Here is a 20,543-nt window from a genome sequence, read left to right as displayed (position 1 = left end):
CAATCTGCCTAATCTAACAACACACAAACAATTGCACTTCTCATTAATACTGAGTACAACATTTAAACAATCACAGTCTGAGTTCAAAGAAGTATGTGAACCTCTGGAGTAATGCCTTCTGCGAATGCTATTTGGAATCAGATGTTCAAATCAATGAGATGAGATTAGAGGTATGGGTTGTAGAGGTGCCCTGCTATGAAAAAGACACAAAGTCACGTTACTGATATGGCCTGCTCTTCGCAAGAAAGATCTGTTTATGTGCACCATGCCTCAATCAAAACAACTTTCAGAGGTCCTCAGAAGAAGAATTGTAGAGGTGCACGAAGCTGCCAAAGGCTACAAAAGCATTTCTAAAGACCTGAGTGTTCATCAGTCTATAGTAAGAGAAACTGTCTACAAATGGAGGAAATTCAGTACTGTTGCTACTTTCCCTAGGAGTGAGTGTCTTGCAAAGATCACACCAAGAGCACAGCATGCAATGTTGAAGGAAGTGATAAAGATCCCAAGGGTAGCAATGCTTCTGGGACAATGTTCTGTGAACAACCGAGACCAAAGTTGAATTGTTTGGCAGAAATTCACACCGCTATGTTTGGAGGAAAAGCGTACTGCACACCAACACCAAAACCTCATCCCAACTGTGAAGCATGGTGGAAGGAGCATCATGGTTTGGGGCTGCTTTGCTACCTCAGGGCCTCGACAGCTTACAGTCATTGAGGGAACAATTAATTCAAAATTGTTTCAAGACATTTTACAGGAGAATGTCAGTGTAGCAGTCTGTCACTTAAAGTTTAATAGAAGTTGGATAATGCAACAAGACAATGATCCAAAACAAGAGTAAATCAACACCAGAATGGTTTAAAAAAAAAGAAAATTTGTGTTTTGGAATGGCCAAGTCAGAGTCCAAACATTAACTCAATTGAGATGCTGTGGCATAACCTGAGGAGGGCTTTTCATGCAAGGTATCCCAGAAATACTGATGATCTGAAGTGGTTTTGCATGGAGGAATGGTCTAAAATTCCTCCTTGCTGTTGTGCAAGTCTGATCAGCTGCTACAGGAAATGTTTGGTGGAGGTTATTGCTGCAAAAGGAGGTTCTACCAGTTATTAAATACAAGGGTTCACATACTTTTTCCAGCCTGAACTGTAAATGATCAGTGTGTTCAATAAAGACATAAGTACAATTGTTTATGAGTTATTAGTTTAGGCAGATTACGTCTGTCTGCTATTGTGATATAGATGAAGAACAGACATTTTATGAGTAATTAATGCAGAAAGCTAGGTAAATGCAAAGGGTTCACAAACCTTTTCTTGCAACTGTACCTACATCTCTTCAAATGAGAAGTATAAGAACGGCCAAATAATGACAGGTGAAATCAGGGGTGCGAATGGGTATATGTGAAAGTAGTTTACAGAAATAGTGAATGCGGACTTTAGGAAGTCCTCATAGAGTGATCAGCAGTGGAAAGAGTGAGCAGTTTCAAGTTCCTCGGTGTCAACATATCTGAAGATCTGTCCTGGGCCCAATGTATCGATGCAATTACAAAGAAGGTACAGCAGCGGCTATACTTCATTAGGAGTTTGAGGAGGATTGGCATGTCAGCAAGGACTCCCATAAGTTTCTACAGATATACTGTGGAGAGCATTCTAACTGGTTGCATCACCATCTGGGCCACTGCACAGGATCAGAAAAAGCTGCAGAAAGTTGCAAACTCAGCCAGCTCCATCATGGGCACCATCCTCCCCAGCATTGATGATATCGTCAAAAGGTGTTGCCTCGAAAAGGTGGCATCTGGCAATTAAGGACCCCCAACACCCAGGACATGTCCTCCTCTCACTGCTACCACCAAGGTGGTGGTACAGGAACCTGAGGACATATTGTCAATCTTTTAGGTACAGTTCTTCCCCACTACCTTCAGATTTCTGAATGGACAGTGAACCCATGTACACCACCTCACAAGAAAATATAAAATATCTGATATGATAGCTGACAGATTACAATTTACATAGAGAAGACATACAGATGACATGACACAACAATGTAAAAGCACCAGGATTGATCAGTAAGTTTATTTATGACACAAAATTAGGAGGTGTAGTTGATAGTGAAGAAGGTTATCGTAGATTACAGGAGAAGCGATCAGTTAGGGAAGTAGGCTGAAGTGTGATTTCAGAATAGCTAAATATGAGATGATACATTTTGGAAGGTCAAACCAGCTCAGGACTTACATTATGAAGCATAGTGGAACAGAGGAACCTATGAGTACAAGTGCACAGTTCATTGAAAGTGGTATCACACAGGGTGGTGAAAAAGGGCCTTCATTAGTCTCGGCATTTAGTTTCAAAGTTACAACAATATGTTGCAGTTGTGTCAATCATCGGTGAGTACACATTCAGATTACTGTGTACTGTTTCCACCACGCTGTTATACTGCAGATGTGATTGAAAAGAGTGCAGAAAAATTTTATTTCTTGCAACATGGAAGAATGAGAGTCAACTTTATAGAAGTGTTTAAACTTATATGGATGGTAACGGTCTACTCAAGGACTGGCAAGTCCAAAACCTGGGGGCATAGGTTTAAGGTGAGAGGGGAAAGATTTAAAAGGGATGTTTGGGGCAACTTTTCCACACAGAGGATGATGAGTATATGGGATGAGCTGCCAAAGAAAGTGATTGAGGCAGGTACAATAATATAATTTAAGAAGAATAGAGGGCTTGGAGAAATATGGGGTGAATGCAAGATATGGGACTAGCTGTTTGGACACTGTGGTCAGCATAGAGTGATTGGGTAGAAGAACCTGTATCCATGCTCAGTTGCTCTACGACTCAAACTAGTAATTCCTGGGTCTGTGCTGAGTTAGTTATCCCAGTGGTGCTGCATAGATAATACAATATGAGTGATAAATTAACATAGTTCTTCTTATCAATGACCTCTAAAACTTAACACATTTGCAGATAAAATACGAAATGCAACATGGTTAGAAATTCAACAAAATCATTGCAGGAAATGTGGCAGCACAGATGACCTATTTTATGACGTTCATTCAGTGTATTTTGGAATAATGTCCTTGCTCCTCTTTGAGAACCTTAAGGAAGCTTTTATAAACAGCTGAAAATGCAAAACCAAACATTTTGCTATCTTAACTGAACATGCAATGTTTCTTCAGCAAATTGTCAGCTTAGAATTTTGTACAAGTCTCTGGCCTGTGTTTCTTACAAAGCAGAATAGACACTACTCTTATAATTGTACAATTAGCCAGTGTACCTAATTTGATAATTGTGACAAAATGAGTAAGAAATATGAATTTGGGTAGTCTGGTGCATGTTTCCCAGATAAAGTGCAATTCTCAGTATTATAGGTAGAATCCCAAAACAGCAAGAGCCGAACAATATATGAAATTACAATAAACTTTAATAGAATCGGCAAAGTGTGAGCATCAAGATTAATAATTTTATAAATAATTTTATTACATCTTTTAGGAAGTATATCAGGTAATTTAAATAATATTATCAGAGGTTTTAAAATCTAATACATTAGTCTGAAGATATAGGATTCTTAATCATCTGTCAATTAATAAAACAAAAATCTCTAAATTACAGCTTTCTAAAAAGTGCGGCTATAACTCACCAATATGTGTTCAGCCTCCTTGAGCTGTTTCTGTAACAGCTGGATGTCACCATCTCTTTTTTCCACCTCTTTCTCCAGAAGGTGCATTTCCTCCTGGATTCTACCTTGCTCCAATGCCACTTTTACTATTTCTTGGAATTCTCCATCCTTCTGAATCAACAGATTCAAGATCTGGAAAGGTAACAAATTTTTTGATGGGTAAACAAGTGTTTTTCATTATCTTGAATATTATTTATGTGGTAACGGCAGGAGGAGAAGCTGGCAGCGCACCGCGTGTACGCAGCTCTCCGGTGAAAAATAATGTTGTATCTGTTAAATAGGGGCAGTGGACAATTTCTGATTTGATGGAGATAGACATGAAAGCACAGAGGAACATCTGGAGAAATTTCTGAAATGCCCATCCGCTGCTGTCGTTACTGTGTGGTCGGGAATCTTTCGGAGTGTAGGACTCAAAATCCCTGGCCTTGCCTGCTTTTGGCGACCGAGAAAGAGGTCGAATCGCTCGGACAGAGATGGCGCTCAGTACTCGATGTCGGACAGCTGATCAGAGCTCCAAGTTTTCGGATGACTCAGAGTCGGATTGTGGTCGGCATGGCAGGGAGAGTTTTTCTTCCCTCTCCCGTCTGCGTGAGATGTGGGATATTTGAGAAACTTTGAACTTTACTGTGCTCACGAACTTCTTCATCAAGTTATGGTGTTGTGCACTGTTGTAACTATATGTTATAATTATGTGGTTTTGTCAGTTTTTTCAGTCTTGGTTTGTCCTGTGTTTTTGTGATATCACACCGGAAGAAATAACGTATTATTTCTCATTGCATGCATTACTAAATGACAATAAAAAGGGATAATCGAAACCATAATCGTATCTAAGATCGTTAAAACATAATTTGGATATATAGATTTTAATACATGTAGCAATATAAAAGACTACAGACATTCACAACCATAATAAAAAAGATCAATGAAAATTTTATAAATAAACAAGTACTTCTGAGCAAAGCTCTCCACTTAGTACTGATTATTTCCACATTTTAAGCTGATGTGAGTTAGGTTTTCCTTTATTGTGTTAGATTAAATACAACAGCACAATTTAAAAAACACCCTACTAGAAGTCATTCCAAATACAAAGTTATTTTCATTACTTACCTGATTTTCTTCACCTGGCTGTGCAATTTTTTGGTTTCTGGATAACGCAAGTAGCTCAATTAATTCCCTGAAGATGAAAAGACAAAACACTTAAAATGAAATTAATTTTGACTCCTAATCTTTAAGCACAAAGTTTTCAGTTACCTGAAACATTCAAGTGAAGTTATTTATCCATTCATAATGTGAAAGATATCTCCCTTTATCATTATGTTGACACAAAACATTTCCACATCAAGGACAGCACAGTCAGTATCTCAGCAATTTAACATTTCCAAGGCCAGACAAGGTTACTTCAATTTTTTTTTTAACTAAATCATGAGCACTCAGGAGTGCTGTAGTCTGACATCGAGGGACAACCGAATTGAGATTCTTATATTTACTTAAAGGTATTGAGAGACAGGAAACTTGCAACATCCAATGCTACTGGGATTGAACCCAAATGCCAGTCTGTGCTAATTAGCTGCATTGCCCAGTTCACCTGTTAGGCTTAATTCATAGCATCAATAATATAACTTCTGTTTCTCTAAATGTATGACATCAATCTTCATTCAAGCTTCAACTATAACCATTGAATCACATGGAACTGTATTAATCTTATACTCATCTGTTATACACTTTCCAGAGAGCAATGTGCAAGAAGTTGAAGAATTATCCCTTAATGCAATCAAGTATATCCTTTCCACAGAGAACATGAGGCAATAAAAACATCATACCTTTGCTCTAGTTAGTTTTTATACACTTGGACATCTAACCAAGCATCAAACCTAACAATCTGCTGGAGAAACTCATCAAGTCAAGCAGTATCGGTAGGAGAAAGGAACTGTCAACACTAAAGACAAATAATCTATCCTGACACGAGGAAATCTGCAGATGCTGAAATTTCAAGCAACACACATAAAAGTTGCTGGTGAACGCAGCAGGCCGGGCAGCATCTATTGGAAGAGGTACAGTCGACGTTTCGGGCTGAGACCCTTCGTCAGGACTAACTGAAAGAAGAGATAGTAAGAGATTTGAAAGTGGGAGGGGGAGATCCAAAATGATAGGAGAAGACAGGAGGGGAAGGGATGGAGCCGAGAGCTGGACAGTTGATTGGCAAAAGGGATATGAGAGGATCATGGGACAGGAGGCCTAGGGAGAAAGAAAAGGTGGGGGGGGGGGGGGGAGAGAAACCCAGAGGATGGGCAAGGGGATGTCCAGTCCCTATATACTTCCATCCCTCATCAGGAAGGTCTCAAAGCTCTCCACTTCTTTTTGGATTCCAGACCTAACCAGTTCCCCTCTACCACCACTCTGCTCCGTCTAGCGGAATTAGTCCTTACTCTTAATAATTTCTCCTTTGGCTCCTCCCACTTCCTCCAAATTAAAGGTGTAGCTATGGGCACCCGTATGGGTCCTAGCTATGCCTGCCTTTTTGTTGGCCTTGTGGAACAATCTATGTTCCAAACCTATTCTAGTATCTGTCCCCCACTTTTCCTTCGCTACATCGACGACTGCATTGGCGCTGCTTCCTGCACACATGCCGTGCTCGTTGACTTTATTAACTTTGCCTCCAACTTTCACCCTGCCCTCAAGTTTACCTGGTCCATTTCTGACACCTCCCTCCCCTTTCTAGATCTTTTTGTCTCTATCTCTGGAGACAGTTTATCTACTGATGTCTATTATAAGCCTACTGACTCTCACAGCTATCTGGACTATTCCTCTTCTCACCCTGTCTCTTGCAAAAATGCCATCCCCTTCTCGCAATTCCTTCGTCTCCGCCGCATCTGCTCTCAGGATGAGGCTTTTCATTCCAGGACGAGGGAGATGTCCTCCTTTTTTAAAGAAAGGGGCTTCCCTTCCTCCACCATCAACTCTGCTCTCAAATGCATATCCCCCATTTCATGCACATCTGCTCCCACTCCATCCTCCCGCCACCCCACTAGGAATAGGGGTCCCCTTGTCCTCGCCTACCACCCCACGAGCCTCTGGGTCCAACATATTATTCTCCATAACTTCCGCCACCTCCAACGGGATTCCACCACTAAGCACATCTTTCCCTGCCCCCCCCTTTCCTCAGGGATCGCTCCCTACGCGACTCCCTTGTCCATTCGTAACCCCCATCCCTCCCCATCGATCTCCCTCCAGGCACTTATCCTTGTAAGCAGAATAAGTGCTACACATGCCCTTACACTTCCTCCCTCACCACCATTCAAGGCCCCAGACAGTCCTTCCAGGTGAGGCGACACTTCACTTGTGAGTCGGCTGGGGTGATATACTACGTCCAGTGCTCCCGATAGGGCCTTCTATATATTGGCGAGACCCGACGCAGACTGGGAGATCATTTCGCTGAACACCTTCGCTCAGTCCGCCAGAGAAAGCAGGATCTCCCAGTGGCCACACATTTTAATTCCACGTCCCATTCACATTCTGATATGTCTATCCACGGTCTCCTTTACTGTAAAGATGAAGCCACACTCAGGTTGGAGGAACAACAGCTTATTTTCCGTCTGGGTAGTCTCCAACCTGATGGCATGAACACTGACTTCTCAAATTTCCGCTAATGCCCCACCTCCCCCTCGTACCCCATCCGTTATTTATTTATATACACACATTCTTTTTCTCTCTCTCTCCTTTTTCTCCCTCTGTCCCTCTCACTATACCCCTTGCCCATTCTCTGGGTTTCCCCCCCTCCCCCTTTTCTTTCTCCCTAGGCCTCCTGTCCCATGATCCTCTCATATCCCTTTTGCCAATCAACTGTCCAGCTCTTGGCTCCATCCCTCCCCCTCCTGTCTTTTCCTATCATTTCAGATCTCCCCCTCTCTTTCTCAAATCTCTTACTAGCTCTTCTTTCAGTTAGTCCTGATGAAGGGTCTCCACCCGAAACATCAACTGTACCTCTTCCAATATAACCTATCCTGATGCATACTTTATAACTCAAACATTAACACTTCCTTTGACTTATTGAATTCCTCCATCAGATTACTTATTGCTTCACATTCCAGCATCGGCAGGCTGTTGTACCCCTACAGCCTTTCTAGTCTGTATGACTCACTAAAACAACGGCAACAAAGATTCAGGAGGCCACACGAATGTATAACTTTTACCAGCTGGTTTCTGTAAATGGTAAACAGAGTAACGTATAAATACATTAGGGTGCTTAGAGGTCAAGGAGGAAGTGTTGGGCCTCCTAATGAGTATTAAGGTGGATGTCTCCAAGGTCTGATGAGACTTCCCCCAGATTTTTGAAGGAGGCAGAGATAAGATTGCTGGGGCCTTGACCAGTATCTTTGTGCCTTCTCTCGCCACAGGCGAGGTTCCAGAGGACTGGTGAATGGCTAATGTTGCACCTCTACTTAAGAAAGGAACATGGGATAATCCTGGGAAATATAGACTGGAGACACTCACATCAGTTGTAGGGAAATTGCTGAAGAAAATCCTTAGGGATAGGATATGTGAGCACATGGCCTAATTAGGGAGCACCAACATGGCTCTGTGTGGGGCAGGTCGTGCCTCACCAACTTGATTGAGTTATTTTAAAAAGGTGACATGAGAGATGTGATGAAGATAGGGCAGTGAATGTTGTCTACATGGATTCTAGTAAGGCATTTGGCAAAGTCCCTCATGGGAGGCTATCCAGAATATTAAAACACATGGGGCCTGTAGCAAATTGGTTGTTTGGATTCAGAACGGGCTTGTGCGTAGAAGAGAGAGGGTAGTGGTTGAAGGGACTTAAATTTGAGCCAGAGGTCTGTAATTAGTGGTGTTCTGTAGGGATCTGTCCTGGGACCTCTGCTGCTTGTGATACATATAAATAACCTGGATGAAAATAGATTGGTGGGCTAGTAAATCTGTGGATGATACCAAGATTGATGAAGTTGTGGATAGTGTAGAAGACTGGCAAAGGATATAGTGCAGATATGGGCAGAGAAATGGCAGATGGAGTTTAATCTAGATAAATGTGAATGTTGCACCTTGGTAGGGCAAATACAAGGAGACAGTACATTGTTAAGGGCAAGATCCTCAACAGTGTTGCTGAGCAGAGAGATCTCGGGATCCAAGTTCATAGCTCCTTAAAAGTGGCAATAAGGTGGTTAAGAAGGCTAATGGCAAGTTTGCTTTTATTAGTCGAGGCACCGAGTTCAAAAGTCAAGAGGTTATGTTGCAACTTTATAAAATTCTGGTTGGGCCACATCTGGAGTATTGCGTCCATTTCTGGTCATCCCACTATAGGAAGAATGTTGAGGCTTTAGAGAGGGTGCAGAAGAGGTTCATCAGGATGCTGCCTGATTTAGAGGGCATGTGCTATCAGGAGAGACTGGATAAACTTAGTTAGTTTTCTCTGGAGCGTCAGAAGCTGAGGGGAGATCTGATTGAGATTTACAAGATTAAGAGGGGCATAGGTAGAGTAGACAGGGATATCTGTTTCGCAGGGAAGAAATGTCTAATACCAGGGGGCATGTATTGAAGGTGAGGGGGGTAGGTTCAAGAGGGATATGAGGGGTAATTTTTTTTACTCGGAGTTATGGATGCCTAGAGTGCACTGTCTAGAATGGTGGTAGAGGCAAATACAGTGGCATGCAAAAGTTTGGGCAGCCCTGGTCAAAATTTCTGTTACTGTGAATAGTTAAGTGAGTAGAAGATGAAATGATCTCCAAAAATCAAAGTTAAAGATGAAACATTCTTTTCAACATTTTAAGCAAGGTTAGTGTATTATTTTTGTTTCGTACAATTTTAGAGTGAAAAAAAGGAAAGGAGCACCACGCAAAAGTTTGGGCACACCAAGGGATATGAGCTCTCAGATAACTTTTACCAACGTCTCAGACCTTATTTGGCTTGTTCACAGTCATCATTAGGAAAGGCCAGGTGATGCAAATTTCAAAGCTTTATAAATATCCTGACTCCTCAAACCTTGTCCCAACAATCAGCAGCCATGGGCTCCTCTCAGCAGCTGCCTAACACACTGAAAATTAAAATAAATGATGCTCACAAAGCAGGAGAAGGCTATAAGAAGATAGCAAAGCATTTTCAGGTACACGTTTCCTCAGTTCGTAATGTAATTAAGAAATGGCAGTTATCAGGAATGGTGGAGGTCAAGTTGAGGTCCGGAAGACAAAGAAAACTTTCTGAGAGAACTGCTTGTAGGATTGCTAGAAAGGCAAATTAATACCCGGCTTTGACTGCAAAAGACCTTCAGGAAGATTTAGCAGACTCTGGAGTGGTGGTGCACTGTTCTATGGTGCAGCGGCACCTGCACAAATATGACCTTCATGGAAGAGTCATCAGAAGAAAACCTTTCCTGTGACCTCACTACAAAATTCAGCGTCAGAAATTTGCAAAGGAACATCTAAACAAGCTTGATGCATTTTGTAAACAAATCCTGTGGACTAATGAAGTTAAAATAGAACTTCTTGGCCGCAATGAGCAAAGATATGTTTGGAGAAAAAAAGGTGCAGAATTTCATGAAAAGAACCCCTCTCTGACTGTTAAACACGGGGGTGGATCGATCATGCTTTGGGCTTGTATTGCAGCCAGTGGCACAGGGAACATTTCACTGGTAGAGGGAAGAATGAATTCAATTAAATACCAACAAATTCTGGAAAGCAAACATCACACCGTCTGTAAAAAAGCTGAAGATGAAAAGAGGATGGCTTCTACAACAGGGTAATGATCCTAAACACACCTCAAAATCCACAAAAGGCGCTAGCTGAAGGTTTTGCCATGGCCCTCACGGTCCCTCAACCTAAACATCATCGAAAATCTGTGCATAGACCTCAAAAGAACAGTGCATGCAAGACTGCCCAAGAATCTCACAGAACTAGAAGACTTTTGCAAGAAAGAATGGGCAAAAATCCCCAAAACAAGAATTGAAAGACTCTTAGCTGGCTACAGAAAGCGTTTACAAGGGGGTGTTACTAAGTACTGATCATGCAGGGTGCCCAAACTTTTGCTTCGGGCTCTTTTCCTTTTTTGTTATTTTGAAACTGTAAAAGATGGAAATGAAAAAGTAATCTTGCTTAAAATATTAAAGAAATATGTCATCTTTAACTTTATGCCTTTTGGAAATCAGGTCATCTTTTACTAGCTTAGCTATTCACAGTAACAGAAATTTTGACCGGGGTGCCCAAACTTTTGCATGCCACTGTACATTAGAGACTTTTAAGAGACGTTTGGATAGGCACATGGCTGTAAGGAAGACAGTGGGAGATGGACATTGTGTAGGTGGGAGGGATTAGTATTTGGGTGTTTTTGATTGCTTTTTATCTGGTTTGGCACAACATTGTGGGCCAAGTTGCCTATTCTTGTTCTGCACTATTCTATGTTCACAATTTGAAAATATTGTTCAAGAGTCTTGAGAGTGTACTCCTTTGCAAATTTAAATAACCAGGAACAACTACTCACTGAAATATTGTAAATGTTTATGTTGCTGGAACATTGTTTTTGCTTAAATTATTGAAACCAACACAGCTAGCTTATGCAAGTGGACAAAAATACCACAACACTTCTTAAAGAGCAGTTAGTCACTGAATTAACAAAAATTCTCCCTTCAAATCAGGATCACCTGAAAAATAATGATCACAAGTACTTAACAATTCAATATTCATGGAATTGGCCTATAAACTACCTTGCTTACAGGTGTACTCACCGGATGGTATTCACATTATTTGCCCTCCAGTAAAATGTTTTAATATCTCTGATCTCAGTAGTGAATAATATAGTTAACAAATGAGGTATGACTAATACAAACAAGAGAAAGTCTGCAGATGCTGGAAATCCAAACAACACACACACACACAAAAATGCTGGAGGAACTCAGCAGGCCAGGCAGCATCTATCGAAAAAATACAGTTGACATTTTGGGCCAAGACCCTTCGGTGGGATTGGTTTTTCCTCCAGTCCTACCGGTACTTGGTCCGCTGGTGGCGCAGTGAGATCAGCGCCTGGCTCGGAAACGGAGGTTCCTGAGTTCGATCCAGTGACGGACCGCCCCTGTGCGCGTCGTACATGTCGAGCTCGCAACTCGGCCTCGTAAAATAATACTGCGAAACGTCTGTGCGAGGAGTGGCGCCCCACACAGCCTTACGAACTGCACCTTGTAAGGCATGAAAATGCCTGACGCTGGCCTCTCATGTCAGAGTCGATGTCATCATCATCATCATCCTACCGAAGGGTCCTGGCCCGAAATGTCGACTATATTATTTACATTGATACTGCCTGGCCTGCTGAGTTCCTCCAGCATTATGTGTGTGTTGCTCAGCTATGACTATTACATGTTTCTTTTTAAAGGCACCTTAAAATGAAAATTTGCTTTTCCTTGATTACATTCTTTGATGGTCTTGCCCCTTTCTCATCTCATCTTTTCTAGCTACACAACAGTGCAAGAATTCAATTTTCCTCCATCTCTTACCTCCAGTGCAATTATAACTTTTTCTTAACCCCATTATTTGTGAAATTAGCAGTCCAGGCCACAAACTCTGGATTTCTCTTACTATACCACATCCCTTTCAATCTACCCCTTCAGATTTCCTTAAAACAACAACCATGCATTCAACACCAGCAAGATCAAGGAAGTGATTTGGGACTTCAGGAATGGGAAGTCGGGAGAACGCAAGCCAGTCCTCAAACCAGCAACGGAAAGGGTGAGCAGTCTGAAGTTTCAGAGTATCTATCCTAGGCCCAACACATTGATGCAATCACAAATAAGGCATACCAGTGTCTCTACTTTATTAGGAGTTTGAGGAGGCTCTTACAAATTTCTGTAGATGTATGGAGAGCATTCTGACTGGTTGCACCACAGCCTAGTATGGAGATTCCAATGCAGAGGATCTCAAGAAGTTGCAGAGGATGGTAGACGCTATCATTGACACAATCCTCCCCACCACTGAGGATATGTTCAAGCGGTGGTGTCTCAGTAAGGCAGTATCCATCAGTATAGACTCTTACCATCTGGAACATGCCCTTTTCTCATCACTACCATTGGAAATGGTACAGGAGCACAGGAGCTTAAAGACCCACACTCAATGATTCAGAGGCAGCTTCTTTCCCTCCACCATCCGATTTCTGAATAGTCCATGAACACTAACATTTTAGAAGATAGATCATAGATGTAAACTGGAATACAACATAGAAACAAGACCTTTGGCCATAATGCTTGTGCTGACCATAATGCCAATTAAACTGCCCATCTGCCTGCAAATGGTATACATTCCTTTGTTCTATTTTTGGTCATGTGTTTTATCTAAATGCTTTCTGAATGTTGTTCAGAATCAGAATCAGGTTTAACATCACCGGCATATGTTCTGAAATTTGTTGTCTTTGCAGCAGCAATACAAAGCAGAAAAAAAACACAAATTACAGTACTAAATAGTTAAATTAAATAAGTAGTGCAAAAATACGAATAAAAAAGTAGCGAGGTAGTGCTCACGGGTCCTATGTCATTTCTTTATTTCTCCAATTCAAAAATATACTATTCTTCACAATTTTGAACAGATTGAAAATCATAAGGGCTTTTATTGTTATACTTTCATTATCTCTATCATTCTATCCACTGAAATTGAAAGCAGTAAGTAAACGACTGGCTTTATTTGATAAATCTGTCTTGATTAGTGATTCTCAGTATATATAAAAAGCATGCATTTTCAATGAATGATAACTAGTACTGAAAGTGTACTTACCAGATAGCAGAATGCCACACACATTATTTCTTCTTTTGCACTATTTAATTATTTTTATAATTTATGGTAACTTCAGGTCTTTTTAACTGTACTGTGCAGCAAAACAAATTTCACATCATTAAAGTCAGTGATAATCTGATTCTGACTCTGAAATTCATCTCATTGACAAAATCCATTAATCACAGATCCTAATAAATTTCTCTTGGCTCTGTCCATTTTTGCCCAACCATAGTCCTGTGAAACAATCAGCCATTTCCTATTAACTAAAGACAATATAAAGGCAATTTATTATCACAATACATCAAAGACAAATAGTGGACATATATCTCAGAATCAATTTAACATGCTGAACTTGGGGTCAAAACTGCTTAGAAAACAGCAGTAATGTCCAAAAATTAAAACTAGATGTGTTAAAGTTTAAAATAATGCTTTTCATGGATAAAACTTAATTATACCATAGGACTCTACAATTAGTCACACCCCTGCTCTTTTTCAAACATTCAGGATTCCTGAATACAACTGTTCTTTCACTGGATTAGAAAATAATGTTTGAATAGAGAATGATCCATAAATTAAGGTACCATATTTTACCGGTTTCTTCCAAGGTCTTAGTGCAAGGATGGAAACTTGACTTGAGCAGTATGCCACCCATTTCAAATCTCAATCTGACTCTGTGGGGAGACTGGTGCAGCACAGGAGGATACCATTTGACCAAACGCTGAGCACAGTGGCACAACTAATACAGCTGAGGCTTCACAGCTCTTGTGACTTGCATTCAATCCTGACTCCTGGCATTATTTCTAAGGAGTTTGCATGTTCTCCCTGTTAGCGTGTGGCTTTCCTTTGGGTACTTCAGCTTCACCCACCGCCACTTCCTCAGGAGTACGTATTGACAGTACCTTGCACCTTAGGTGTAGATGAATGGTAGAGTTGAGAGTGGGATGTGGAAGGGAGCTCATGGACATATAGAGATTATAAAAAGGGATTAGTGTAGGATCACTGTGGGTGGGTGCATGCTTGCTTCATGGTTGCCATGGACTCCATAGACTTGAGGACTTGTTTCTGAATTGTATGATTCTAAAATATTACAAATGATCCTTTTGTCAGTGTTATCTCAACAATGATACTTTGTGGTATCTGGCAACAAGCACAGACAACTTCAGCCTAAAAGCAGCAGCTCACATTCGCACCAAAAACATCAAATCAAATTAGCCCCTTAAAAATAAAGGACTGAAGGGGAGAAATTAAAACAACAAAAACAAGTAAGACTGCGATCTGGTCACTCAGGACTTTAAAATTCAATTTCCCCATGCAATCCCAAAAGCTGAACAACATACAGGACTGAAAGAATGAACAGTGAGTTAGGGTGGGTGAAAATGCCAATACGTAGAATGAGATATATTCCTGTCCATTTGCTGCAGTCTATGCTCTCGTAAAGTACAGAGAATTGTTACTGTTTCTGTTTTGGAGACACTGCAGCATTGTAATTATTATTGCAAAGTATCAAACACAAGCTTCCAAATGAGAGATTTTCTGCTACATGAAGATTTAACATGGGGTGGATATTTCATACAAACTACCATTTGATCACAATGGCAAGGGGTAACCAGATGACTGAAGACCAGGCTCTGCTGCATGAACGTTAACGTACACACCAGTATCTATCACCAGACTCACCCAACTTCACTTGAGCTCTGTTGGTTTGTATATCCTCCCGCTCAACCCACATTCTCCCAGTCTTTGAATGATCTTTACTTCAGAGACAACCACCCTTCCAAACCCACTTCACATCATCCCTCAGCCCTGTCACTCCAACCCTTACACATTTGTTCTTCTGTCTACCTGCCCCTTACTTCATGCTTGCTCAGAGTGTCCCAATGCCTCTTAACTATTTTACAGAAAAAATTACTTTGAAGATCAAGACCTAAAACCTAGCACAAAATTCACAGTGGACAGTAGCAATCCCTGGCCTCCTATAATGCTGCCAGCACACCTCGAAGTACTGGAGATAGTATGAATACTTTCACCGCAAAACCTTTCATATGCACTGTCAGAGTAAAAAGGAAATTAGCATTTACAACTTATTGAGAACAACCCCAGCACTGAGATTCAAATGACACCATGATAAGCAGGCCACACAGTCCACATGCATGGTGACAGGCTATCAGAAGACAGAGGACAATATACATTTGCAGACCCAAGAATCATGCTCCTTAAAAATTCAAAACCAAAGAACTGGGAAAGACACAGCAATATCATGTGTCCAACTTACTTAACTTAATTGTCCTCTTTAGAAAATGAACAAACAGTGGCATGCAAAAGTTTGGGCACCCCTGGTCAAAATTTCTGTTACTGTGAATAGCTAAGCAAGTAAAAGATGAACTGATTTCCAAAAGGAATAAAGATAAAGATGACACATTCCTTTAATATTTTAAGCAAGAAAACTATTTTATTTCCATCTTTTACAGTTTCAAAATAACAAAAAAGGAAAAGGGCCCGAAGCAAAAGTTTGGGCACCCTGCATGGTCAGTACTTAGTGACACCCCCCTTTGGCAAGTATCACAGCTTGTAAACGCTTTTTGTAGCCAGCTAAGAGTCTTTCAATTCTTGTTTGGGGGATTTTTGCCCATTCTTCCTTGCAAAAGGCTTGTAGTTCTGTGAAATTGTTTGGGTCAGGGGACCGTGAAGGCCATGGCAAAACCTTCAGCTTGCGCCTCTTGAGGTAGTCCATTGTGGATTTTGAGGTGTGTTTAGGATCATTATCCTGTTGTAGAAGCCACCCTCCTTTCATCTTCGGCTTTTTTTTTTCACAGACGGTGTGATGTTTGCTTTCAGAATTTGCTGGCATTTAATTGAATTCATTCTTCCCTCTACCAGTGAATGTTCCCCGTGCCACTGGCTGCAACACAAGCCCAAAGCATGATCGATCCACCCCCGTGTTTAACAGTTGGAGAGGGGTTCTTTTCATGAAATTCTGCACCCTTTTTTCTCCAAACATACCTTTCCTCATTGCAGCCAAAAAGTTCCATTCAAAAGGTTCAAAGGAACATCTAAACAAGCCTGATGTATTTTGGAAACAAGTCTTGTGGACTGATGAAGTTAAAATAGAACTTTTTGGCCGCAATGAGCAAAGGTATGTTTGGAGAAAAATGGGTGCAGAATTTCATGAAAAGAACCCCTCTCCAACTGTTAAGCACGGGGGTGGATTATCATGCTTTGGGCTTGTGTTGCAGCCAGTGGCACGGGGAACATTTATTGGTAGAGGGAAGAATGAATTCAATTAAATACCAGCAAATTCTGGAAGCAAACATCACACCGTCTGTAAAAAAGCCGAAGATGAAAAGAGGATGGCTTCTACAACAGGATAATGATCCTAAACACACCTCAAAATCCACAATGGACTACCTCAAGAGATGCAAGCTGAAGGTTTTGCCATGGCCCTCACAGTCCCCTGGCCTAAACATCATCGAGAATCTGTGGATAGACCTCAAAAGAGCAGTGCATGCAAGACAGCCCAAGAATCTCACAGAACTAGAAGCATTTTACAAGGAAGAATGGGCAAAAATCACCCAATCAAGAATTGAAAGACTCTTAGCTGGCTACAAAAAGCATTTACAAGCTGTGATACTTGCCAAAAGGGGTGTCACTAAGTACTGACCATGCAGGGTGCTCAAACTTTAGCTTCGGGCCCTTTTCCTTTTTTGTTATTTTGAAACTGTAAAAGATGGAAATAAAGAAGTTTTCTTGCTTAAAATATTAAAGAAATGTGTCATCTTTAACTTTATGCCTTTTGGAAATCAGGTCATCTTTCACTCGCTTAGCTATTCAGTAACAGAAATTTTGACCAGGGGTGCCCGAACTTTTGCATGCCACTGTATACTGCTTAGCAGGCTTTTGGACTTTTTTTTAAATTAAAAGCAATATCTAGGAATCATTTAATCCACAAACATACTTGCTTTGTGCGGGGTTGAGCATCAAGATATCAACTTTGCCTCATAAAAAACAGACAAAAATGTTAAAGACACGACAAGGTGGCTGCCCGATGCACCACAAGACACAGAAAGGAACAACAATATTTGCTCGAGCTGCTGTGGTACTTTCCTGTGAAGGGCCACCAGAACTGAGTTCCAGGATTTAGGCACATCAATGAAAGAACAGTAACACATTTCCAAGTCACGGTGCTGTGCAGTTTAGGGGATGGGTTTCCCAAACATTTTGCTGCTGTTGTGGGATCGTGGATTTGAGAGGCATTGTGAAAAGTTGCCAAAGCAGTTAACTTCATTCTACAGATGTTCTGAGCTTACATAACTTATGTACAGTCCATACATACAAACAAGCATCTGGAAGATGAGCAGGATGGATTTGTTGGCTGCAGCAGGTATTTTCTGCTATCTGGGAATTCATGGCTGCATTTCTGAAATATGAACTGTTCAGGTTGCATACAGTTCATAAGAACAGAACCGTGCCATAACCTGGGGAGAGTCTGTACGTTGTACCTAGTAAATACTGCAGTTGCTGTTGCTGGGACCTGCACTCATCCAAACAAATGGAGAGTATGCCTTCATTCTTCTGCCCTCAAATCAAAACAGAAAATGCTGAAACAGCTCAGGCAGTATCTGTTGGAAGAGAAACAAGTTAATGTTCCAGGTCCAGACCCAAGACCTTAGAAAGAAAGACGTACTGGGGATCTTTGATGATAGATATCACCTTTCTGAGAGAGCGCCTCCTGTAGATACTACCAATGGTGAGGAGGGATGTGCCTGCGATGTATTGGGCAGAGTCCACTACTCTCTGCAGTGTCTTATGTTCCTTCACATTTGAACTGCAGTATCAGACCATGATGCAACCACTCAGAATACTAACAAGCCAAAGTAGACAGGTGTACATTCCACCCTCCTTCCCCTTCCTTAATTCAACAATCAGCTCTTTAGTTTTGTTCGTATTGAACAAGTTTGCTTTTTACAGCATCATTCAACAAGGTGACTCATCTCACTCCAATGAGACTCATCCAACAAGTCTATAAAGAGTACAGCATCTTCTGGTTCATCCAGGGCTTCTGGTTGGGTAATATTTCCAACAAATGTTCTTTCTTTTCATTTATATTAATGACCTGAATATGGGAATTATATTTATAGGAATTGTCAATGTTTTGAATCAAAACCCTACATCAGGACTGGAAGTGGAGAAGGGAAAATAGCCAGTAGAAAGAGAAAGGCAGAAATGATGAGACTTGAAACCTCAACAATTGCTCCCCCTCCTCCATGCTCAATTCACTGGGTTTCTCCAACAAATTTTGTTGCCCTATTTCTGAATCTGTAGTCTCTTGTTTTCTCAATGATGGAAGAGAAGCTATAGATAAATCAGCTGAGGTTGCCCGATCCTCAGGCCATGGCCCTGAGCAATTATGTGATAATCCTTTTAACTGATCAACTGACCTTCAAACTTCATAATCACATACCTTTCTGTAAGTTATGACTCCGATCATTGGAGTGTTTTCTCTTTGATGCCTGCTGTCTTATGTTTTACCAGTATTTCAAAATTCAAGAAAGTTGAAAGTAAAATTTATTATCAGAGTATATACACATTACCACATACAAGACTGAGATTCTTCTTCCAGTGGGCACACTTAGCACATCTCTATAATAGTAACTATAACAGGATCAATGAAAGAGCAGGTAGAGCACAGAACACAACAAACTCTGCAAATACAAATATAAATAATAGCAATAAATAATGAGAGCATGAAATAACAAGATAAAGAACCCTTAAATTGAGATCATCTCAATAGATGAGTGTAGTTATCCTAATTTGTTCAAGAGCCTGATGGTTGAGGGGTAGTAACTATTCTTGAACCAGGTGATGCAAGTTCTGAAGCAGTTGTACCTTCTAGCCGATTGCAGCAGCAAGAAAAGAGCATGGCCGTGAAGATCTTTGATGATGGATGCTGTTTTCCTACGACAGTGTTTCTTGTAGATGTACTGAACGGGTGGGAGGACTCTGCCTGGATACCACAAACGATTGAATGCTACCTTAATGTCAAGATCAACCACTTTCAATTCATCTTTGAAACTGCTTCCTCTCTTTAACTGTTCAACTAGAAACCACCAGTTGTAGGGCACAGAGCCTCAATCTAATCTGTCAGTTGTGACAATGTTTAACTGTTTATTACATGCTGCTTAGCACACATAGTCTTACAACACAATTTCAACAGGTTAGCTCTGGTGCTACTGAAGCAGTGTTCATCCCCTGGCTTCGTAGAAACAATAAAGTTCGGGACATAGTTTACAAATTGCACTCTTGCACTATGTACTTCTCCAGTCTTGGGGCCCTACAGATGCCCAATTTGAACTGCCAGATATTTTGTCCACACAAGATAAAGAGAAGCCGTCAGCTCAGTTCTACTTACCAGCTGTCAGTCTAGAGACTTCTAGATTATGGGGCATCAAACTTAAAATTTAAAATGAAGGTTTCTGCTTTTAGCTTTTGAGGTAAGCGCTATCCCCATCCCCACCCCCAACCCCCTTGAGTTTATGGGATATCAACCTCACAACTAAGTGTAGTATTAATAGCAATTAATTTCCAAATCGCTGTGCCCTCTTCGGTACTTTTACCTCAAACACTTCCAGTAAACCTTAAGCTTTCCCACCGTGCCTTCCCCCCGACCTTCGCCCCTCCATCATTAGCCATCAACTCCAGGAAGTGTTCGAAAATCCCTTTAACACATACAAACATCAGGCCCAAAAACTAGTTTACCCCGAACTACATCCGCTTCTTCGGGACGACAAGTCATACCTTACCTACATAACACTTCCAGATCATCTAACACTCCCAACAGCTTATCCCTCGTACTCCTCTCCGAGGCCGCCATTACGCCGAGACGCGCCTCCGGTGTGCGCAGGCGCGAAACAGCGCCTCCCTGACGCACTGGTGGCAATTAGATTTCCAGCGGGAATTGCGAGCCGCAGTAGATGGTTATTATCAGATCCGAGTAGGAAGTGTGGGTGAGAAAATATTTTCGGGTGCGCTGTTAAAAACAAAATAGCATAGTATTATTCTTTGCAAATAGCGGTGATAGAAACCTCTATTTAATTTCAAGGTTCTGGCAGTATTATGCCGTCCGAC

The 20,543-nt window shown here is 41.2% G+C and overlaps 1 protein-coding gene across 1 annotated transcript in view; it reads right to left on the bottom strand.

Moving 5' to 3' along the window:
- The window catches only part of med4 (mediator complex subunit 4), a 40,220-nt gene extending 19,887 nt beyond the window's left edge, over nucleotides 1-20,333 (bottom strand). The window contains exons 1-3 of the mRNA XM_072260797.1: nucleotides 20,219-20,333; nucleotides 4,771-4,837; nucleotides 3,625-3,795 (exon numbers count right to left, since the gene is read on the bottom strand). Of these exons, the coding sequence (XP_072116898.1) occupies nucleotides 3,625-3,795; nucleotides 4,771-4,837; nucleotides 20,219-20,289 (309 nt within the window). The 5' untranslated portion in view covers nucleotides 20,290-20,333. The remainder of the gene's footprint in view (nucleotides 1-3,624; nucleotides 3,796-4,770; nucleotides 4,838-20,218) is intronic.
- Nucleotides 20,334-20,543: the final 210 nt, after the last annotated feature.

The sequence above is a fragment of the Mobula birostris genome, chromosome 6, assembly GCF_030028105.1.
Source record: "Mobula birostris isolate sMobBir1 chromosome 6, sMobBir1.hap1, whole genome shotgun sequence".
NCBI classification, from domain to species: domain Eukaryota; kingdom Metazoa; phylum Chordata; class Chondrichthyes; order Myliobatiformes; family Myliobatidae; genus Mobula; species Mobula birostris.
Note: the sequence above shows the minus strand (reverse complement) of the source record. Positions and strands in the feature narration are given on the sequence as shown.